General features: G+C 32.2%; 1 protein-coding gene across 1 annotated transcript; it reads right to left on the bottom strand.

Moving 5' to 3' along the window:
* Positions 1-3,252: 3,252 nt before the first annotated feature.
* LOC111615433 (glutamate receptor ionotropic, delta-2-like) lies at positions 3,253-24,567 on the bottom strand (the record flags this gene model as incomplete). The annotated part of the gene is made up of 10 exons (XM_023356842.1): positions 3,253-3,451; positions 3,523-3,773; positions 4,414-4,643; positions 4,702-4,849; positions 5,165-5,323; positions 6,272-6,362; positions 6,443-6,540; positions 6,604-6,693; positions 24,200-24,346; positions 24,409-24,567. Coding segments are annotated over 10 exons (1,572 nt in total), but the record flags the coding sequence as incomplete, so codon positions are not given.
* Positions 24,568-24,781: the final 214 nt, after the last annotated feature.

The following is a 24,781-nucleotide window of genomic DNA, read 5'->3' as shown; positions in this document are numbered from 1 at the left end:
TCGATATGGAATTTAATATCGTTCTCATCCTGCATCAAATCGATGTTTAATTAACTGCAAAAGTAGAAATCAATTGAACAAAACTAAACTTTACAACTCATTTCATTGTAAATTTAGACTTCATTATTTTTATGTTGCTTTAATTTAACACTCGTTCTGCACTTCAATATACAGAATAAGGACGAAATTGATATTTCTCTTTATGTAACAACACGACATTTTATTTTTCATGCAATTATTTGATGACATAAGTCAACGCAACACTCGGTGGTGCATTAAATTAATTACACATTACAATACTTTTCACTGTTGCTATAGAGTGTATATAATATAATAATCATTATTCAAATTATTTATTAAAAAATGCACTTTGAAATAATTAGTAATAAAAAAATTTGTAATGCATTGCCAAGTGTGCGTTTAAAAACCGAAATATTGTTTCATGAAAACTGTAATTGGCACCGATACCAAGTCTGTATCTTTTGAAAATTTTTAACATTACTATTACGGTTTTTGATGTAAAAACGATTACCTGACGTCTCTCTTATCACCACTTTCCATAGCCAAATAATTACGAATATAAAACGCCGTCTCTGATGAAGGTTTCATACTTAATGTGTTTCGTGTGTATTCGAAATAAAACGATAATAATTTGAAAACGATTGATCTACGCAAGATTTACGGCAGTTTTTTCTTTATCTCTAATGTTTACGGCTATGTGTTTGCAGATATGACAGTTTTTTATTCATTTCCTGTACATTGTAAACCGTTATAATTAGTTGCCTCATCTACAATGTATTTATCCGTAAAAGGTAGTAAAATGAAAAACGTCGCATGTGGATTCTCCATACAGGAGAAATAAATGAAAAGTGAAATTTATAAATAATTATTCGAATATAATTTAAATTATTATTATGATGAAGTAACAAGATTTAATTTTTTTCAAAATAAGTTATTCACATGGGAAATAAAAGATTTATTTTATAGTAACACGTTTATTGCTTCATTCCTCTATTTTACTTTCTATAATTATAGATATCAGTAGTTAATCGTTGATTGCTTGATTGAACTACTCGATTTATTAGACAAATCCGCTTTGTCCTATGAAGAATTTGCTTCATAATGATGTTTTCAAATTCGAAATAAATAAAATGACTTCGGAGATTTTGTACATCTGTACATATATAAATAAAGATCTTTGTTTGTTTGTTAGCTATACACTTTTAATCCCTTCGACCAATTGCTACGAAACTCGGCGATTACGTTCACATATTTCAAACCTAAAAAATGCCGGGCATTCATTCATAAACTTATTCATTGATTTACATTCGGTTTGCTTATATACTTGTACCTCCATCTATTAGAAAAACATATTTAGAAAGTAATAAACTAAATATAATTCTTACATAACAGTATGTAATTGAAAATATATATTATATTCATTTTATTACTGCTACAACGAAACTTTCTTAATTTTAATAAAACCACCGAACTCTACTAGTTATTCTTGTATTCGGGCATGACCAACATGTGGAGTTTTCTGGGTTTTCTTCGCGTTAGTAACACTTACATAATGTATAGCTTTCCATAAAAGTCTTCATGTCATGCATTCTCCTCGGCAGATTGCTCACGTGTCGCGTTTCCGTAGACGAATGAATTAAACTAATTTTTACCAACGATTATTTATTGTCACGAGGTCCCAATGCCTATCTGTAACTCTTTGTCAGAATGTTTTCAATTTTTTAGCAGTGTCTTGCTCTTGTACTGTACACTATACTTTTCCAATTACCAATAGAATGCTGTCAGTATTCAATATAACTCCGTTTAAAAAAAAATTTTACAATTGAAGTAACGTAATTTCTGCTTTAAATCAGACGTTTGTCTGTAGTTAATATACACGCCTCTAGCTCCCTCGCTTTTCATCACTGGTATCGTCATTCATCTGTCGATTCTTTTCTCATGATTAATAACGGACAGACAACACAGTCATGCGAACAATTACAAAATTGTCTCAAAAGTAGGTTTTGCATTTTACACACACACAAAAAGATATGAGTGTAAAATGCGAGGTTTTTTTATTTGCACCAATGAATCAAATTAATTTTAAATAGAACAATCAAAAAGGTAAAAAAGTCGTTGTACCACAAAAGTGACAAGTTGCTTTGCTTTTCCGGCAACATTTAAAACTGCGTGTGTAACGCCATCTCTTATGGTATTTTGTATTAAAATCTTTTTATATTTCTAATTATTATAAAATGACAAAAACATAATTTTTATGGCAGGAATGGGTTTTATTTTTAAAACTTATAAATGCTAACAGCGAATAAAATCGTCAATAAGTTCTGTCCTACTCTTAATGTAACACATAACCTCTTTTATCTCTCCATCCCTTCGACCTTTAACCTCAAAAATTTAACAGCATCAACCACTCATACATTCAAACTTCCCATCGAAATTTCAGAAATTCGCACAAAAAGCATTGGTGTTATTCAGCTTCAAATAAGGTGAAGGAAATTTTGTCATACATACACAAACGACACGAACAAAACCAGGACATTTAAAGCTCACGATAAAAATTCAGAAATCAAATATAACTTATCGAATGCTTTATAAAACATTTGATACAATAGTATTAATACCCAATATATTTGCAAAAATTTTTATTTGCAGTTACAATATAAAGCTGTTTTAATACAAGTTTAAATACAAAGAAAGTGTAAATTAAAATACTAATTATTTCCGCAATATTAAAATAAAGAAAACACCAAAATCACGTATCCTAATGTGAATAAAATTAGTTATTTTATGGATAAATAGCATATAGACCCGGCGTTGCTCGAGCAAAAAGTATTGAATGCGAAGATTAAGATTATTACGTTATAGTCAATCTTACCCGTTTTCAAAGATTGCAAGAATTAGGTCCCCCTGTTTTCAGACTAATTAGAGAATTTTGAGATGGGTTTTATAATGTTCGATTTTTAACTGCATCTGCGTCTGTAAATTTTGCACGTCGCTTTCTCTTAACACTTCCATTGTCGATTCGTTAATCCTGTCTCTTTCATCCCGGGGGAATTTCGAAAAATCTCTTCGTAGTGTGCATAGTGACGTGCCCTAACTGTGTACCAAATTTCAACTTTCAACTCCTAACCATTTCAAGTGATTATTATTATTAATTCGTCTCGATTATATCTATAGATTAGTATTAATTGTTCTATAAAGAATATTAAACTATTATTCATTTTTTTGCACGTGTTAATTTTCGATTATTCTTTTACAGAATATTTCTACAAATAAGCACAATAAAGCTAGAACAAATCCAATTGAAAGCAATATTATTGGACTAATTATATCTTCCAATTGTACTGCTTGGAATTCCGAATACTTCAGCAGCTTTGATGTTTCCGAATAATCTTTTTTCTCGATAATTCCAGCTTCAAATAAACGTATTACGCTAAAAAGAAATATACTTTCAATTATTTCGTAATAAAAAACGTCATACAGGTAAACAGAAACTTATCTTACGTTTTACTTAATTCCTTTTTAAAGGGAAATCCCTTTCTTACAGCATAAGACTGAACAAATGTGACGAGAACATCTGCAGAAATTGTATATGTGTTTGGTTCTTTTTCCATTAGTTTCTTTCTGCGATCTTTACCAATTATCACAGCAAAGCGTTCTTTTTTAACTTTTTCGCTTGCAGTCGATAAAGACAAGAAATGGTTGTGACGTAAGATGTGATCTTTGAAAATTTTATCCCTCATCTTGTTGGAATTCTTCAAATAATATGCAAGAAACAAAATAATTAAATATATTACAAGTACTGACTGCAACAGTTGTTATACAAAATGTCCATAATTAAAATATTCTTATTTAGTGCACTCTGTACCGGTATCCAATAACCGAATCCATTAAATAGATATACAAATTATGCAACGAATGATAAAAAGTGTTTACAAAACAATATCATGTTCAAAATTTTCCGGGCAGTTTACAGGAAAATATACGGCTCGAAACACGGTAAACAACAAACATTTACGTTAATTTACATTTTAATGTTATTTTAAACATTAAAAATGAAGTCGCTGAAAAAAATGACATTTACGGCACTGCAAGCAAAATTTTGTACCTGAATAATAACATTCGTTACAACATTAAACATACAATGCAGAAGGTATGTTTTTCCTGAAAGTATAAATACGTTTTTTGTGTTATTGCTGTTCTCTTTCCTGTGGGTCCCTGTAAAGCATGTAAAGCACACTTTAGCAAAACCTTTGTAACTAAATTTTTCTTGGAAAATTCTCTTCTCCATTTTTTACGTAGTCTGTATATGAGTTTCGTGCCAATAGCTTATATTTTTACAGGTACAGATTGCTCTGAATAGAGAAACTTCAAATATGGCCGGTCTGTACTTACCATAATATAACTCCATATAGCTGATTTTCCTACAGTACCACAAGAATATTCACCATTCTTGACAGCAACGGCTAGTTCGTCAAAAGTTTTTGGAACAGATTCGGTTAAAGGACACGACATGAAAGACATTAAAGTTCCACTGTAACTACTTATCAACACTACAACTGATAGCCACCATATTGACACGAGCAATCTGGATTTGAATCTTTTTACGTTATCCAGGTTAATTCCTAAGTATAAATATTGATTATTAATATTTTTTTCTAATAATGAAAACAAAAAACTTACCTTTATAAACAAACGTGCAGAATAAATTCCAGAACACACGGCTTCGTGGCCAGATTATTCCCACTTCGTCAGTCAGGAAATCACGTTCGATCACTTTATGCAATACTAATCCAAATATGAATACCGTTGAGAGAATCGCGATCCACATCTACAAAAAAAATACTTTCGTCAAAATTAATCGATATGAATATTCATTTTTAAATGAAGGGTTGCCAACTTTTAAAGCTCCAAATTCCGAACAAATTTCTTTTGTGATCAGGCTCTTCGTGGGTTTGGCCAAGTTCACAACGAAAATGCCATTTTGAAAGACGACGTCTTAAATATCATTTCGGACTATCCCCAAAAAATTTCTGGAATTTTCGACCCGTTTGCATTTAATCTCCCGGAGCTACGATAATACCACTCCGGGCAACCGTAGTGGCATTACCGTGTTGGCAACCCTATGTTAATGTTAAATACGTACATCCAAACCGAAAGGTTTTATTATGGAAATCCAATTTGGAATTTTTTCTGCAGCTTTGATGACAAACACAACGGGCAGAAACGCTAATGGAGAAGTAAATTCCATTACTGCAAAACGGGAAGGGTCGAGTAGTAAAGCATTGAAGGCCATATCGGCATCCTAAATTTAAAAGAAAACAATTAATCGTTTTGTATTGAAGGAATAAGGAAAGCAACACAAGGAAAATATGCCAAGAAAATGCGTTACAAGAAAACTTTGTATGAGAAACTAACCACTATTTTGGAGTTTCACATATTAAAAATACAACGTAAAAAATCCACGTGCTCTAACTTCAAGTGAGAACCTGCGAGTAACTATCAGCTTTTACGGGGTTTTTTCCACTTGGGTAATGGCAGGCTATTTTACTTAAAAGTGAAGATTTTTGAAAAATAAGGTCGATCGATTCTGATACTGCATAAAGCTATATGGAAAACAGTGTAAAATTTTGCTATTCAGGAACAGGTTATTAAAATATAACTAACCACGAAATTAAACATATACTTCAACAAAACTAATTCAGCAAGACGAAATCTCACTCCTATAGTGGTGCACTGATCCCCTATAATTTCTATGTTGAATACAGATAGGTCTGTCTTTATAAGCTTACTGATAGTGTTCACTACATACCGTGATGTGTCCACGGTGTCTGGTGACATTTCTCAGCCAACTTATATATTTGTTACAGTATAAATTTATACATTATATTAACTATAAGCTATATTGTTACGAACTTTTACTTTAATGCTCTTCACTAGAGAATAATATCGTATTTTCGTGCGTATAGCCCGTTGGTTATCTGTGTTAAAGACAATTTGACAGGGATACAAGATGCGTGGGTACACAGCGTATATATGCTGGAAATGACGGTATAAAGATGTTTTTTTCGTAATTCTTTTTCTTACAGTGCCACGATTCACTACGATAAAAATACTGTAATCATTAACCTTACTTGTCATAATAATACATTATAGGTTACTGTAATACATAATAGAAATCAGTATATTTGTACATTTATCCATATATACAGACATTCACAAATGTATACTTCTGTAATTTCAATTTGCCTACCTTATTTATTATTTTTGCAACTAATCCAGTCCACGAGGCGTTTTCAGTCTGATATCCAAAATATTTCGGTATTGGTTTCACAACAGAATAACTACGTACATGAAATTAATTAAATTTACTTTGTGTTTATTCATTTAATTAATATCTCGTATATATAGTTATATTATTTACCTAAATTTTAATTTCTGTTGAATGGCTTTAAACACGTGAAAGTAAATTCCGTCTGTGATTTTTGTTTCCGTTTCGTCCACTTTCATAAAAATCGGTATCTGCAATGTGTAAACTACGTCGTAAAAACAGTAAAATCAATTATTAGAAAAAAGTCGTCTTACCTGAACACCAACAATTTTCCATACATATGAATTATTCTTTGCTTCTATGAAGAATTTCATGAACATTAAATTCTTTTTTGTTAAGAATGTCTTATAGACAGAAATATAATAGAAAGAATATATACATTGAATACTTAAAAAATAAATAATCTATATGTTACCGCTCGAAAGTCGTTAATCTGCAGATTACCTAGGGTGATCCGTTAAAGTTGCGAAAATTGTTCCGTTTCTCAAATTACCTAGATAATGTGCAGAGTATCTAGGTAATCCGCACATTACCTACTAGGCACTCGGTAAAGTGAAAATAAGATCTTTGCCACAAATAAATGTATCACAAATAGGTGTGCTTGTCGCAAAAACCAATTGTTATGAAATTCATAGTGTCACCAATAACAGCAATAACTTTAGACTGCACTAATAAGTAAGCACAATTGGATAATGTTACCTATGGTGAGTAAAATGGCGGCTCGTCTCTGATTCCAGCAAACAGAAAAAAGGAAACAGTGAAGACGAACGTTCAAACCTAACCTAACCTGTTCTAATAATTTGGTTGGTAATAATTATTGTAATTTATTAGAATAGGTTAGGTTAGGTTTGAACGTGCGTCTCCACTGTTTCCTTTTTTCTGTTTTAGACGATCCGCCTTTTTTTCTGTCAGAGACGAGCCGCCATTTTACTCACCATAAGTAACATTAACTGCACAATTATATCATGCGATCACCAGAAAAAGTATGATAACTCTATTATTTTTCGTCTCCGGTGTAAAAGTATTAATAGAATATCGTTAAAATCGTCTCGGTCCCCTCAGTTCAGATAGATACTCAAAGTCCCGAAATTCCATAGGTGGTTATCTATATAATAATTTCCCTAATTGTATTAATATTTTAAACCGTTTGATTTTTGTATATTTTTTAATTTGTTGATGATTGATTCTGTCAACTAATTTGTCGATTGTTTGATTGTATTAACTTGATTCTTTACATATCGAAAATTAAATAAAAAACATTATGTTAATTTAAGCGTACAGAAACGTTGCTGTTGTTTCAGCAAAGATCATATTTTCACTTTACCGAGTGCCTAGTAGATAATTTGCAGATTACCTAGGTAATTTGAGAAATAAAACAATTTTAGCAACTTTAACGGATCACTCTAGTTAATCTGCAAATTAGCTAGGTGATGTACACATTAACAACTTTCGAGCTTTAGCGGTAACATATACATTAGTGGGAAGAATCCATTTCTTTATTACACACGCTGTTCACTTTACATTTATGCAGGCTCTTAGTTACATGCTGCAATCAATTAGTTGCATTAGTTGTGATGCTATGTTTACAGTAAAATAAGTAATATATTCAAAAGGGTTCGTGTAATTTTACGCGGAAACATGTACAGTACATATTTCAAGCTTAAATAAAACATACATTGAAAGCGAAATTTGAAAGTGCTATCATCACAAATCTTGTGGAGAAGCACTTATCCAATACCTTTGTGTCGTCGTGCGCCTTGCTAATTGATAATGTTGTCGCAATGTCTTGTACCAGAGTCGGTAGATTATCTGGTCTTTCGACTACCTATCTTCGCTACTTGCTAAAATCAACAAGAGGCAAATGTTATTACCAGGGGCACTGCAATCACTACAAGAGCTTGATGAAAAAATGTAACCGACAGGTAACAAAACTGAAAAATCTGCAGGTCAAGTATGACTTGTAAACAGCTTTGTCGCATTGTTATCATCAATGTAACAAAACGCTGATTTCATATTATATCCATTATTGAAAAATAAACATCCATGTTTAGTTCTGTTAACTGTACACGTACAGTACGTTGCTTGTTTTTCATTACTTCAATTGGCAAATCCTATGGCGCGGATATAACAAACTACCTCGAGATTTGATGAACGTAAACGTCTCGTCTGGTGCAGCATCCCATGGTTTTGTTGTCAATATATTTTTCATTCAACTCTGCCAAGTGATGGCAATAGAGAATAAACAATGTAACCTCCTAGATAGTGTATAATAAACTTTAACGTTTTTAATGCAAAATAATCATGATTTAATTATTCATTATCAGTATGATCTCCATAGGACGGGCTCCGATTACAAAGCAAATTTTGTAAATGGTTTTCAAGTTGTATATGTGCCAGAACCAGAAATTCGCTCGCGCCAGCGAGATTTCTCGCTTCTCGCTTGTGCATGGTTTCTCTTTGCGAAAACTATCGCTTGCAACTAAATTCGCGTCTGCATAGTCGCACCCTAAAGCTTTTCTATCTGTAGGCCCATCTTTCATTAAGATTAGATAACAAACATGTATTATCTTTGGTATTATGTTTTTGTGAGCTCTTCCCAGATGATTCTTCATTTGTTGTTAGACATTGCGTTGATCGTTTTTCAGGTACAGACTTACTAGTGTACGATACATACTTAGGAGATTTACGACACGACACGGATATGTTTGTTTTGTAAAATTACGGCAACACAACACTTGAGCGACCTGCCTAACGGAATGCTTTACGGGAAGTATTTTTAAGTGTAATTAATACTATTCGGGAGTTATAGACTTGGAAAAAACACGAATAACTCCACGTGGCCAGCACGTCCTGGCGAGGCACAAACCCATCACCGAACGCCCAGTATTCAGCGAACGGAGCCGCTTTGCCACTTTGATAAATATGCGTCTGACGTTAATGATCTGCGATCTCATGGAATTTCTTTTTTTCATTTATAACATGAAAGTAGTGTTAGATTTTTAAAATAAATTTACCTGTAAAATGTACGTCACAAACGTAACATTTACTTAGCATCTTGTCCCCTGATAGAATGCATCGCATCCACGCTTTAATCTTATCGCTAGGAACAAGGAAGAAACGTCTCTTCTCGTTTGATGACTTATGTTCTGCCTTGCATTTTGGCACAAAGCACGCTGACATTTTTACGTAGCATAAAAATAAAACAACTATTATAGGTCGAAATCATTGACTTCACCAATAAAGTAAGACCCGCTTAACGCGGAGGGTGCGTTCTTACACGACAAAGTGCTAAACGAAACAGCGTTAAACGAGGCCATTTTAACACAGAGTAGTAAATAGGGATAGGGGAACACGCGACAGAAAATAAAGAAAAAATGACTTTAATTTTAAGTTATTTTTATATTAATCTGCATAATAATACATTAATTAGTTCATTTTTTTTCTATATTAATACTTCAATTTTTGTGACGAAGGTTTTGACTTTTCTGAAATTCTTGTTTTTTTTTGCGATAAAGTCGTGAAGTTTCATTTGTCGCTTTTTTCTTTCTTTAAGCAAATGTCGGTAGCGGAAGATCGCATCCAAAACTCCTCTTTTTGCTTTTGCACTTCGTTTTGCACTCCGTTAAGACTCACCAGAAACCTGAGTTAATTAAAGAAAGCACACCTTTTGCTGATTGGTTCGTGTTTGTAAATAATCGTACTATGTACGTTTCAATAAAATGCCGCGATAATTTAAGTCGGCGTAAATTTTCAGCAGACGGCGTTATATCGAATCAGCATTAAGCGAGGCAGCGTTAATCGGGTACTTACTGTATATCCAAAGAAAAAAAAGCGCTTCTGACAACCAAGGCGTCAACTAGCGGCAAATACAGGCACTAGCTAAGTTTTAATCGCTAGTGGAAAGACCAGATAATGTACCGACTCTGCTTGTACTCACTAAGATAGTGTGAAACGATTATATTTTATGGGGAAAAAAGACCAAATACATGAATATCAGCAGATAAATCTCATGACAGCTTTTATGGCTATACCAAGACCATGACATTTTTAACGTGTTCAATAGCTAAATAAATCAATAATACTGATTTACTATTAATTTCTGTTAGTTTTTTCCATTATAGTCAGAGATCCGTTGTACTTCATGCTAAATCTTTAAATTTCTCTTCGTCATCATTGCACTCAGGAAACTAAAAATTTACATATTTCTGCAAAAGCACTCCGCGATATGCACATGCCGTTTTAAACAAATTAATTCATTTTACTACAAACATTGAAACTAATGCATATCCTTATCGATTACAGCGCTAAAATTCCCAAAACAGTGAGATTTCGAACTAATTTATTCAGAATATTAATTTTTGTGTGACGTGAAATAGCAGCATGCCAAATTTAAATTTATTTGGACTAATAAATATCTCTAAACAAGCGCATTGAATAAGGATACTTTTAGTTAAGGTCACTTAGTACAAACAAACATATTTCTTAAGTTAACTAATATTTAAAAGTAAATAAACGTTTAAAGTAACAGATATAAAAATACAGTGTCTCACCAAGTTCTTCAGCAGACAACAAAGACATTGTTACAATTATTGAGTTCAACACAGTTGTAAAATATACTTTCATTATCTCGGTTAGGGCCAACTTATTCAGTCTAAAGAATGTTACACTAGAATCTGCAGCAGATGAATATAAACGAGGGCAAGTCTATTATGTGTAACGTCACGAAAATAAGTAATTTTAGTAATATCGATATGGAATTTAATTTCGTTTTCATCCTGCATCAAATCGATGTTTAATTAACTGCAAAAGTAGAAATCAATTGAACAAAACCAAACTATGCAACTCATTTCATTGTAAATTTAGACTTTATTATTTTTTGGACGAAAATTGCGATTTATTTTATCTAAGAACACGGCATATTATATTTCGTGCGTTGATTTGATGAGATAAGACAATGCAACACTCGGTAATGCGTTAATTACACATCACAATTTGTAATGCATTGCCAAGTGTGCGTTTAAATACCGAAATATTTTTTATGACAACTGTAATCGGCACCGATACCAAGTCTGTATCTTATAAAAACTTTTAACACCCCTATTACGGTTTTTGATGTAAAAACGATTACCTGACGTCCCTCTTATCACCACTTTCCATAGCCAAATAATTACGAATATAAAACGCCGTCTTTGATGAAGGTTTCATACTGAATGTGTTTCGTGTGTATTCGAAATAAAACGATAATAATTTGAAAACGATTGATCTACGCGAGATTTACGGCAGTTTTTTCTTTACCTCTAATGTTTACGGCCATGTGTTTGGAGGTATTACGGTTTCTTATTTCCTGTACATTGTAAACCGTTATAATTACTTGCCTCATCTACAATGTATTTATCCGTAAAAGGTAGTAAAATGAAAAACGTCTCATGTGGATTCTCCATACAGGAAAAATAAATGGAAAGAGAAATTTATAAAGAATTATTTGAATATACTTTAAATTATTCTTCTGATGAAGTAACAAGATTTAATTTTTCCAAAATAAATTATTTACATGGGAAATAAAAGATTTCTTTAATAGTTACACCGTTTAATGCTCTATTCCTCTATTTTCCGTTCTATAATTATAGATATCAGTAGTTAATCGTTGATTGCTTGATTGAACTACTCGATTTATTAGACAAATCCGCTTTGTCCTATGAAGAATTAGCTTCATAATGATGTTTAATGATGTTTTCAAATTCAAAATAAATAAAATGACTTCGGAGATTTTGTACATCTGTACATGTATAAATCAAAATGTTTGTTTGTTTGTTAGCTATACATTCCTAAACCCTTCGACTAATTGCTACGAAACTCGGCGATTGCTTTTACATATTTCAAACCTAAAAAACGCCGTGCATTCCACTCTACGTTTCTATTACATTTCTGTAAATCAATTAATATCTCTTTACATTCGGTTTGCTTATATATTTGTAGCTCCATCTATTAGAAAAACATATTTAGAAAGTAATAAACTAAATATAATTCTTACAAAACAGTATGTAATTGAAAATATATATTATATCTATTTTATTACCGCTACAACGAAACTTTCTTAATTTTAATAAAACCACCGAACTCTAGTAGTTAGTCTTGTATTCGGGCATGACCAAAATGTGGAGTTTTCTGTGATTTCTTCGCGTTAGTTACACCTGTATAGGGTCTAGCTTTCCATAAAAGTCTTCATGTGATGCATTCTCCACGGCAGATCGCTCACGTGTCGCGTTGCCGTAGACGAATGAATTAAACTAATTTTAACCAACGATTATTTATTGTCACGAGGTCCGAATGCCTATCTGTAACTCTTTGTCAGAATGTTTTCAATTTTTTAGCAGTGTCTTGCTCTTGTACTGTACACTATACTTTTCCAATTACCAATAGAATGCTGTCAGTATTCAATATAACTCCGTTTAAGAAAAAATTTTACAATTGAAGTAACGTAATTTCTGCTTTAAATCAGACGTTTGTCTGTAGTTAATATACACGCCTCTAGCTCCCTCGATTGTCATCACTGGTATCGTCATTCATCTGTCGATTCTTTTCTCATGATTAATAACGGACAGACTACACAGTCAGGCGAACAAATACAAAATTGTCTCAAAAGTAGGTCTCGCATTTTACACACACAGAAAGATATGCGTGTAAAATGCGAGATTTTTTTTATTTGCACCAATGAAACAAATGAATTTTAGATAAAACAATCAAAAAGGCAGAAAAGTCGTAGTACCACAAAAGTGACAAGTTGCTCCACTTTTCCGGCAACATTTAAAACTGCGTGTGTAACGCCATCTCTTATGGTATTTTGTATTAAAATCTTTTTATATTTCTAATTATTATAAAATGACAAAAACATAATTTTTATGGCAGGAATGGGTTTTATTTTTAAAACTTATAAATGCTAACAGCGAATAAAATCGTCAATAAGCCCTGTCGTACTCTTAATGTAACACATAACCTCTTTTATCTCTCCATCCCTTCGACCTTTAACCTCAAAAATTTAACATCATCAACCACCCTCACATTCAAACTTCCCATCGAAATTTCAGAAATTCGCACAAAAAGCATTGGTGTTATTCAGCTTCAAATAAGGTGAAGGAAATTTTGTCATACATACACAAACGACACGAACAAAACCAGGACATTTAAAGCTCACGATAAAAATTCAGAAATCAAATATAACTTATCGAATGCTCTATAAAACATTTGATACAATAGTATTAATACCCAATATATTTGCAAAAATTTTTATTTGCAGTTACAATATAAAGCTATTTTAATACAAGTTTAAATACAAAGAAAGTGTAAATTAAAATACTAATTATTTCCGCAATATTAAAAAAAAAAGAAAACACCAAAATCACGTATCCTAATATGAATAAAATTGGTTATTTTATGGATAACTAGCAGATAAGCTTGGCGTTGCTCGGGCAAAAAGTATCGATAGCGAAGATTAAGATTATTACGTTATAGTCAATCTTGAGATGGGTTTTAAAATTTTCGATTTTTAATTGCATCTGCGTCTGTAAATCTTGCACGTCGCTTTCTCTTAACACTTCCATTGTTACTTAAAACTTCCATTGTCGAAACCTTAATCGTGTCTTTCTCCCCCGGAAGGGAATTTCGAAAAATTACTTCTTAGTGTGTATTCTCGTGACGTACCCTAACTGTGTACCAAATTTCAACTTTCAACTCCTAACCATTTGGGCTCTTCGCTGATTATTATTATCAACCCGACTCGATTATATATATAGATTAGTCTATATCTATATCTATAGATATATATATATATATGGATTGTGTGTCCCTATATTTAACTTTTCAGCCAAAATTACACATCGCACATGAATGGTGTTTGTATGTGGTGGTAGCCCCGAGTCTCCATTCGTGCACTATGGTGGTTGAGTCTCGAAAGCTATAAGGGTGCGGGAGATATGAGCTTGAAAGTGGTTGACTTCGAAGATGTGTAACAATGGAAGTGTTAACAATAGAAGTGTTAACAGTGGAAGTGTTAACAATGGAAGTGTTGAGTAACAAAGGAAGTGTTAATATAAAGCGGCATGCAAGATTTACAGGCGGATTTTTGCGTTTTTGCGGAAAATCAAACATATTTTTAGACTTGTGTAAAAATTCTCTAATTAGTCTGGAAACGGGGGACCTAATTCTTGGATTCTGTGAAAACGGGTAAGATTGGCTATAATGTAATTATTAGTGTTGCAACAAATAGTATATTCGGCCTCAGGCCGAATACCGAATATTCGGCCAGGAGCGTGGCCGAATAGCCGAATATTCGGCCAAACTATTCGGCTCGATTACCGCACGTATGAAAATTGGCGCGCAAACCGTGTTATGGCAAGGACCTGCTCTCCATTGGCCCACTGTTACTATCAAGCTGTCTCGAATCTGTGAAATCATAACTCTGACTTATATCGACGTCCTATCTATCTCTTTTCTCCGTTATCACCAGGCTGAGTCACGTAATTGTAAAATGGGAACTCTACGACGGAAAAGTGACGAATCGAAAGTATCGTGAGCGCGTATTATGATGTATGCACAGGCATACATGGATTAGAGCGATAGAGGAAAGAGAAAGGGAAGAGCAAAGACAAGCGCTCAAAAAGAACAGACAGGGTCAGACCCTCAGATGTGTGTGATGATTTTTGAACGAATAGGTGTGTACGTGTGCTGATATTTGTAATTATAAATTGTAAATACATGTGACTAATATTATTTTTCTTTATTTTGTGCATGTTATAAGTTATAAATAAATATAAACAAACAACACTAACCCGATAATATTAACCTATCTCGTGTTGAAATTTTTCTCCGTTGCGTGTCGCTTCGCGTCGAATTTTCGTCGATGTTAATCTTAATGTAAACTTTTTAAAATAATAATCGTGGCTATTGTATCGTTAGAAGTTATTTGTTTATTTTTTACAAACAAAATATATATATTGAAAAATAAAAACAAAAAAATTATACTTTAGATGTTAATCTAGTATAAAAAACGTTCGATTCAGCATGACACACAGTCCTCGGAAAAACACCACACAAAAGTGTCAGTGTTGCCAGCTAAAACACACACATCAACAAAATAAATATTGGAGTAGCCCAAGATATATTCAAAGATTGCAGCGCAAGAGCACTAGCGAAAATTTAAATTTGCCGAATGGAATTCTTTCGGATAACCGACGTTTCGGATAACAGCCTTTCGGATAAACGACGCTCTACTGTAATGAATTAAAACCCGGTAGAAAAATCTACATGTACATAATAGTAGGTTTTTTGACAATAATCGAGAAATTACTTTAATAATTTTGAAATGTTACAATTTTTATAATAAAAATATAATCATGTACATAAAATCTAGCAAAAGGTTACTTAGCTTTTCCGGCAATGCGAAGTGACTCCAACGGTTATCATGTTTTATTTGGAAACGTTTTATAATTTAACTGTTATACAATTAAAAAAAAAGCTTTATTTTGAGGGTAAGAATAAGTTTTATAAGAAATTGTATATGTTACAAACACGCAAAATCATCATTACGTCTGTCTATACTAAAGATACAGACGACCACTGATTATTAAGCCCACTCGTGAGACCCTTAATCACCAAAATTTAACATTAAAATTTTCTGTAAAATTTCAGGAACTTTTCAACTAAAAGCACAGAAGGTATTAACCATCAAAGCGGGTGAAGGAATTCGTAGCCCCCATACACAGTAACATCCATAGGTACAGAAAAATTTACNAAACGTTCGATTCAGCATGACACACAGTCCTCGGAAAAACACCACACAAAAGTGTCAGTGTTGCCAGCTAAAACACACACATCAACAAAATAAATATTGGAGTAGCCCAAGATATATTCAAAGATTGCAGCGCAAGAGCACTAGCGAAAATTTAAATTTGCCGAATGGAATTCTTTCGGATAACCGACGTTTCGGATAACAGCCTTTCGGATAAACGACGCTCTACTGTAATGAATTAAAACCCGGTAGAAAAATCTACATGTACATAATAGTAGGTTTTTTGAAAATAATCGAGAAATTAGTTTAATAATTTTGAAATGTTACAATTTTTATAATAAAAATATAATCATGTACATAAAATCTAGCAAAAGGTTACTTAGCTTTTCCGGCAATGCGAAGTGACTCCAACGGTTATCATGTTTTATTTGGAAACGTTTTATAATTTAACTGTTATACAATTTAAAAAAAAGCTTTATTTTGAGGGTAAGAATAAGTTTTATAAGAAATTGTATATGTTACAAACACGCAAAATCATCATTACGTCTGTCTATACTAAAGATACAGACGACCACTGATTATTAAGCCCACTCGTGAGACCCTTAATCACCAAAATTTAACATTAAAATTTTCTGTAAAATTTCAGGAACTTTTCAACTAAAAGCACAGAAGGTATTAACCATCAAAGCGGGTGAAGGAATTCGTAGCCCCCATACACAGTAACATCCATAGGTACAGAAAAATTTACCAAATTATTTTTTTTCATTCTCCAAGTTTCAAAATTCCCAATTCAAAAGTAAAAAAAACTCTCATTTTTTGATCGATTGCTGTACCATCTCTCTGTTATCTATAACACAGCCGATAATGTAATAATAAATAATAATATACTTATTACAAAATTGTTAATACAAAACTTAATTAATTAAACTACTGTAGTAATAATTATTGAAGACTTCAAGAACACAGATTACTGAGTAATGTTTATAAATGTCATTGTTTGACGAAACAAACCGCCATTAATAACTGACTAACATTATTTCTGCTTATATAAATAATATTATCTTGATAAATTACAATAGAAAAGATTATATTTACTATAAACAAGTACGATTTATTATAACTGATCAGTATACTTCTATTCTGTTTTCAGATCAACGAAACAGCAATTATTTACTAAACTTTCTCTATTATTATAGAGTTTAATATTAAAAAAATTAAAAAGTAATTCTATTCGTTTACAAAAAAATAACTTATTTATTAATTATTGAAAAAATTTCTTCTTTGTTTTTAATTATTATTTAATTTTAATAAAATATAGAATTCTGTTATTTGTATAATGGAATTAACCTATTTATTTGCAGTCAGAAGAATTTAAAATACAGTAATATCTCAGGATACGAAATTAATTCCTTCCTAAACTGAGATAATATCATGAAATTGTCGTAAGATGAATCATTTTTCCCCATACGATTACGTGTAAAACCAAATAATCCGTTTCAACACCAAAAACAAACTCAAATTAAAGCTAAGTACTACTTTGAAAAAACCTTTAGTAAGGAAAACACTGAAAAATGAGTTTTGTACTTGTAAATGTATAAATAACCATAACAGAATAATTATTGATTTTAAAAAATGTAGTTTTATTTGCACTATACCTTTCAGGATGGTAAACAGTGGAGGTGTAATCTGGTGGCAGAAGAGAGGGAGAAGGGAAATAATACTAACACTTAACTTACATAAGTTATTTTTAAGTTATTGTTACATTACCACTAACTTTTTTTATCTTTTCTCTTTTATATTTTTATTTTTATAGTTTTTTATTCACTGCTTTTTGCTTTCTTTCCTTCACTTCCACCAGCACTTTTACTGGGTAAAGGTCGCTTGGTAAAATAACTTTTCAAAAACGTTTGGCTTTGCCTACTTTTTAAAATCTTTTTAAAATGATTTAGGCAAATGTTATTAAACTGAGCAGCAATACGGCTAGTGTGAATCTTTTCGGGATGTTTCTTTTCAATAAAATCAGTCACTTTCTGATAAGTACCTAGAGATTTCTTTTATCGAGTGAGATCCTTCCTCGATGAAAAAAACGCACAAACTGAGACCGACGAACAGAAGGAACATGTGATTATTGTGGCGAACTAATGTAACGTTGTATGGTGAGTTTTTGTTCGTATCGTACAGTAAAAATATGTTCGAATTTCGTGTCGTATCCTAGACATTCCGTATGCTGAAGCGTTCGTATCTTCAAGTACTACTGTATTTGAAACCAGTTTGTCAAGTGTTAAATGAAAACTAGTTTACTTCATTAACAAAAGTTGCTTCGAATGCCACGTGGTAATTCAACGTAATTCCTAGCATATAGAATTGTTGGTACTGTAAAACATTGGAACACTTTTAAGAGAACAGTGTAAAGAATTATCAATTTTTCTCAGATATGTTTATAGAATATAACGAACGTAAAACTATGTTAGCTTCAACTATTGTTCTTACTATTTAATATACATTTTTGACTCCAAATAAGATATGAAAGGAAATTCCAGCAACGAGTTGCTTATCATTCCCGGCAACATTTGCTGGCATCATCTGTTATCATATTTTATTTTTAAAAAAGCCTTTTTTATTTAACTATTATAAAATGGCAGAAGCTTAATTTTAAGGGTATTAATAAGTTTTATAAAAATTTGTAAATGATAATGACGAGAAAAATCGTCATTAGTCTTGATTCTACTCGAGATATGAAAGATAATCCTTATTACCTCCTCGCCTTTTCAATCATTAACCACCAAAAACTAATAAAATAAAGTTATTATCTAAACTAACAGAGTTAGATATTTTATTAACATTAAATAATAATTAAAAACAAAGTACAGATTTATTTTTTATAAATAATAAATAAATTAATAATAAAGAAAGTTTAGTAAATAATTTATCTGTTATCTTTATTCGAAATAGAACAAATAAATGCTGAGTAGTTCTAATAAATCAACGTTTTTTTAATGGTCAACATAATTTTTTCTATTGTAATTTGTCAAGATTATATTACTGATATAAGCAGAAATAATATTAATCTGTTGTTAATGGCGGTTTGTTTTGGCTAAAACAATAGCACTTAAAAACACTGCTCAGTAATCTGTGCTCTCGAGGTCCTAAATAAATTTTACTGCAGTACTTTTCTTTGTATTTCCAAAAATGCTGTAATGAAGAAACAAATATAATGTTTATACAACGAGTTATAAAACAGTAATGAAGCTATATGCTTGAGAAATTTATTGTTTGTTGGTAGCTGAACTTAATGAAAGGAAGAATATACGTTATAAATTTGAAACAATAATGTTTCTGTGCAAGCTTTATGTAAATTGTGTTTTATCTGTTACAACTGAAGTACATCAGAAATGTATTCTGTAACAACAAATGCAATAATAAATACGAATTGATGAAACAGTGTGTTGTAATTACAACTTTTTTGACTGTTATATATAACAGAGGAAAAGTATGGCGATCAGACAAAAAGTGATCATCTCCCAAGATTTTTACATTATTAGACTTAAAACACATTGAAACGTAGAGAAATGGGAAAATATTTGGGTTAATTAATGTGTGTATGTTTGGGGGTCACAATTTTGTTCACCCAATTTGAAGTATAATAACTCCTATGCTTTTCGTCGAAAATTTTTGATGTTTTGCAGGATGGTTCGGTTATTGGGGGAATCAATGCTGTTAAATTTTTCTGGTTGAAGGTCAAAAGGGTGGGAAGATGATTGGAGTCGTGTGTATCTATAGTAGAGTCGGACTTGATGACGATTTTACTTGTTATTAGCATTTACAGTTTTTTTAAATTAAACCCTACCATGAAAATTAAGCTTTTTACCATTTTATAATAGTTAAAATACATAAACATGTTAAAAATAAAATATGATAACAGATGACATTGGTAGAGTAAGTTAAGCAACTCGTTGCTGGATATTTAATTTGTTGTTTGAACCACAACTGCACTTGTTAGAAAATGACATTGGAAAAAGGAACCATCGTAAATACCTCTTGGTAATATTACGGCCACAAATACAATTTACTTTTTCATGCACCTTTAAAAATATTTTAAGTTACAATGTAATGATTAACGTTAATGAAATTGTTACAAAGAATTATTGTTGCAAGAGATAAAAATATTCTAGTTAAGTTTGATTCATTATAATCAAGTGAATGTTTAAATATAATCAAATATTTAAATATTTACCTTTCCTAATTGTCAGGGTAGAAACTGAACAGAAACTTACAACACCATGTCTTATCAGTAATATCTTTATTGAAAGTAAAAGTACAGTAGAAGCTATATTGAAATATTTTTAAAATACTTTTCAACAGAACTCTTGGCATTTATAGAAATGAGAAAAATTGCTAGATAAATACATGGAGCTACATATGTAAAGGTGGTTTACAGAAAGAACTTTGGAGTGTCTCTACACACTAAAACCTCTAGGCTTATTGGTCAATGTCTTAAGAAAATATTTAGATTTGATAAAAATTGCCAAGACAAATAACAAATTTTAAGAAAATTCTTATAATACACAATACATAAAAGTGTCATCTATTAATAACTTTGTCCTTTTAAACACACATGAGGAAATTAACAGTTCTCCTCTGTGGAAACATTAATTCCTTATCCTAGTAAAAAATGCTAGGTAATTACAATTGATATTTAGAACAATTGAATTTCAAATTGTCATGAGGAATTTATGAGTGGTCTACATATTTTCTGCTAGAATTTAAAAACAATAAGAATAAAGTTAATTTACTTAGTGCAAAGTTACGTTTACATATTTATCTGTTTTCGTCTGCCAAAAACTGTGCATGGGTGAATTTGTACTGTAATTTATACTTTAATATTCATGGAAAAAGTATGAGTGGTCATTATTGATCTGTTATATCTATATCGAACTTGTATAAATCAAATTTGATAGTAAATTTAAACTGAATTGTGAACTCCACATGTTCCAAAACAGAGTTTTTGTAAGTCTAGGTGTACATTGTCGACAACTTGATCAACACTTTATCTTTATATATCTCTATTTACAACAGCAGAGCTTAAGATGAAAGACGAAAAAACCTGTTACACTGATGATTGTACGCAGGTGATTAGTGTAGAATTGATTTAAGAAAATTAACAAATTATTATACGGTTTTAATTTGTTGATGTTATATAAGTGATTCATAAGTGTCTTTTCTAAGACATGAAAGAGAGCTACAAGAAGTGTATGGAATGAAATCGTCTGCAGGAATCATCTAATTGCTAATGGTCAATCACGTTTAAGCAATGTGTCCATGTGGCTGTTATACGCAGTCTGCAAACAGTCTATGAAAACTTCAAAAATTCGTAAAATATGTAACAGTTTCGCATTAAATTATCATTTGCACAATAAGTATTCTCATAATAGTAAATATTTAAGAGAAAAAATTGTAAATTAAATATTCGTCAAAAGATGGCGCTAGTGGCTTTTATAATATAATAAATGAATACTATGCGTTGAATTTGTTTATTTCAACAGTAAATGTTCTATTCGCCCTCTATCACAAGGCGTGACAAAATGGAGATGAGTAACAATGCCTGCTTTGACTGTAGTTTATCATAGCCAATAAATAGTACAGTAGACCCCTATAAAACAGGTTCGTATAATACGGATTCGTATAACACGGCGAAAAAGTTGCGATCGTATTCGTATCAATACACTAAAAGCGACTCGTAAAATACAATAAAACGTCATCTCCGACTCGTGTTGCGACAGGATTCGTCAAACTCTCAATAGATCAACACTGGATATTGCACAAACAATTGAGTTTAAATGAGCAGCAGACCTACTAAAAACCATTTATTATTTAACGGCCATAAAAAATTATATTTATATTAATGATGTCTCCTAAGTTCAGCGAACTTTTCGTACAAAAATAACTTATCAGAAAACACGCGCCTGCCGTTCAATGCGCCACACCAAGACGAAAAGCTTAAGCAATGGCGTGGTCGAACGGTGCACACTCGGTAAGTAATCCTACAATTTTTTGTTTATAGCATAGTTTATATGGATTATTCCCAAAAAATTATACGTGTTTTGGAAATGTTGAGTCAAATTTGTCTAGAATCGATTAGTTTTATAAAAGAAAACCTTTCAAACATCCGTAGTTCGTAAACTGCACACGTACCGGGCTGTGCTTGGCTCGTGTATTTAAGTAACTCGTAAAACACGGAACTTATATAAAACAGAACGTATCTACCGTGTTATAGGGGGTCTACTGTATTTTATTTTAGTTCCCGCAATGCAGAATGACCCGAGATATTCAAGATAAACTTTAGATACACCCACAACCAGAAATCTACTGGTGTTAAATCTGAACATCAAAGATTCCACGTAATCTTGCTGTGCTAAGTGGTAAGCCAGTCATTATTAAATGTTTCAATCACAAATTATTTTGTCAGAAAAGTAGTTTGAGATGGTGCCCCATTCTCCATAAATGTAAGTATAGGCAGTGCTTTTTTCATGAGAAACGCACAACAGTTGCTTACACAGGTATTTTATACAACACTACGTATGAACTGTGATAGCTAGTGTTGCCACCTTTTCAAAATCACTGACCCGGATGGCAGGTCAGGTTTGTTCGAACAGAAGTTCGACGCATGCGCAATGTCATTTTACAATGCAAAGAATAACGTGCATGCTGGTTCTAAATTAGTTACAGTTTAGGAACTATGGACTTGCGTAGGAGTAATGTAAGTAACATCCATTAAAAAAGAACAGTACAGATGATTTAGCTCTATTGGACACGGGATTGAACATGCAAAAAAATTGACAGGTTGCGCGCCACACGTTGGCGTAAACAGAAACTAACATGGCAGAATTGCAGATGAGTTTCTGTGAGTGTGAGTTCTTTCGCTGTTAAAATAGTGTAAATTGGTAAAAAAAATTTGCAAGAACTTGGTTTCATCGTAATTTCACAATTTCTACGACATTCCCGGACAAAATTAATAGTTCTCCCGTTCTCCCGGACAGTGAGTCAATTCCCGGACTGTCCGGGTATAAACCGGACGAGTGGTAACAACAGTGATAGCTTTCAGTCAGCTGTGCTTGGCTCGTGTATTTAAGTAACTCGTAAAACACGGAACTTATATAAAACAGAACGTATCTACCGTGTTATAGGGGGTCTACTGTATTTTATTTTAGTTCCCGCAATGCAGAATGACCCGAGATATTCAAGATAAACTTTAGATACACCCACAACCAGAAATCTACTGGTGTTAAATCTGAACATCAAAGATTCCACGTAATCTTGCTGTGCTAAGTGGTAAGCCAGTCATTATTAAATGTTTCAATCACAAATTATTTTGTCAGAAAAGTAGTTTGAGATGGTGCCCCATTCTCCATAAATGTAAGTATAGGCAGTGCTTTTTTCATGAGAAACGCACAACAGTTGCTTACACAGGTATTTTATACAACACTACGTATGAACTGTGATAGCTAGTGTTGCCACCTTTTCAAAATCACTGACCCGGATGGCAGGTCAGGTTTGTTCGAACAGAAGTTCGACGCATGCGCAATGTCATTTTACAATGCAAAGAATAACGTGCATGCTGGTTCTAAATTAGTTACAGTTTAGGAACTATGGACTTGCGTAGGAGTAATGTAAGTAACATCCATTAAAAAAGAACAGTACAGATGATTTAGCTCTATTGGACACGGGATTGAACATGCAAAAAAATTGACAGGTTGCGCGCCACACGTTGGCGTAAACAGAAACTAACATGGCAGAATTGCAGATGAGTTTCTGTGAGTGTGAGTTCTTTCGCTGTTAAAATAGTGTAAATTGGTAAAAAAAATTTGCAAGAACTTGGTTTCATCGTAATTTCACAATTTCTACGACATTCCCGGACAAAATTAATAGTTCTCCCGGACAGTGAGTCAATTCCCGGACTGTCCGGGTATAAACCGGACGAGTGGTAACAACAGTGATAGCTTTCAGTCAGTTCTTGGGTAAAGCTCTTCCAAGGAAGCATTCCCACAATATACGCTGTTCGCACTTACTGNATAGGTAAGCGTAGAAAATAATTCCCAATATATTTTATATCGAGACCAACGTACTTCTGATTTTTCTGTTATGAAATCTTTTTCCATCACTTTGTGTAATATGAATCCAAATAGAAGAATGGCCAATGATGTAGCGATCCATATCTAAGAATATAACAATTTATTTTTAAAAATAAGAGTATTGATTTAAATCAGAGTGTACTTACTTTTAATGAGAAAGGCTTTGTAATTGAATTCAAGTCAGAAATTATTGTAGGAGTTTTGATTACAAATCCGATCGACTGAAAGCCGAATACTGATGAATACTTCATAAATTGATAGCGCAGAGGAGTGATTGCAAAACCAATTGCAGTAAAATCCGCTTCCTATTGTAAAGAGAATAATAGAAAATTAACGTTTTACATTGAACGAAATTAAATCTTCGTTACTTCACTAAAAAAAGTTACTAAAAGTTAACCAACATAATAGTGTCATAAAAAAATTGACATTAAAATATAAAATATCACGAAAATACAAAATTGTCACAATGTGTTTGAGTAAAATTAAATAGAAAATTTCCACTTTAGAACTGTGTCTTTT

Source organism: Centruroides sculpturatus, unplaced genomic scaffold, assembly GCF_000671375.1.
Source record: "Centruroides sculpturatus isolate CEXI.00-Female unplaced genomic scaffold, Cexi_2.0 scaffold2507, whole genome shotgun sequence".
Classification (NCBI taxonomy): domain Eukaryota; kingdom Metazoa; phylum Arthropoda; class Arachnida; order Scorpiones; family Buthidae; genus Centruroides; species Centruroides sculpturatus.
The sequence above is the reverse complement of the archived record's forward strand: the minus strand, read 5'-3'. Positions and strand labels throughout refer to the sequence as shown.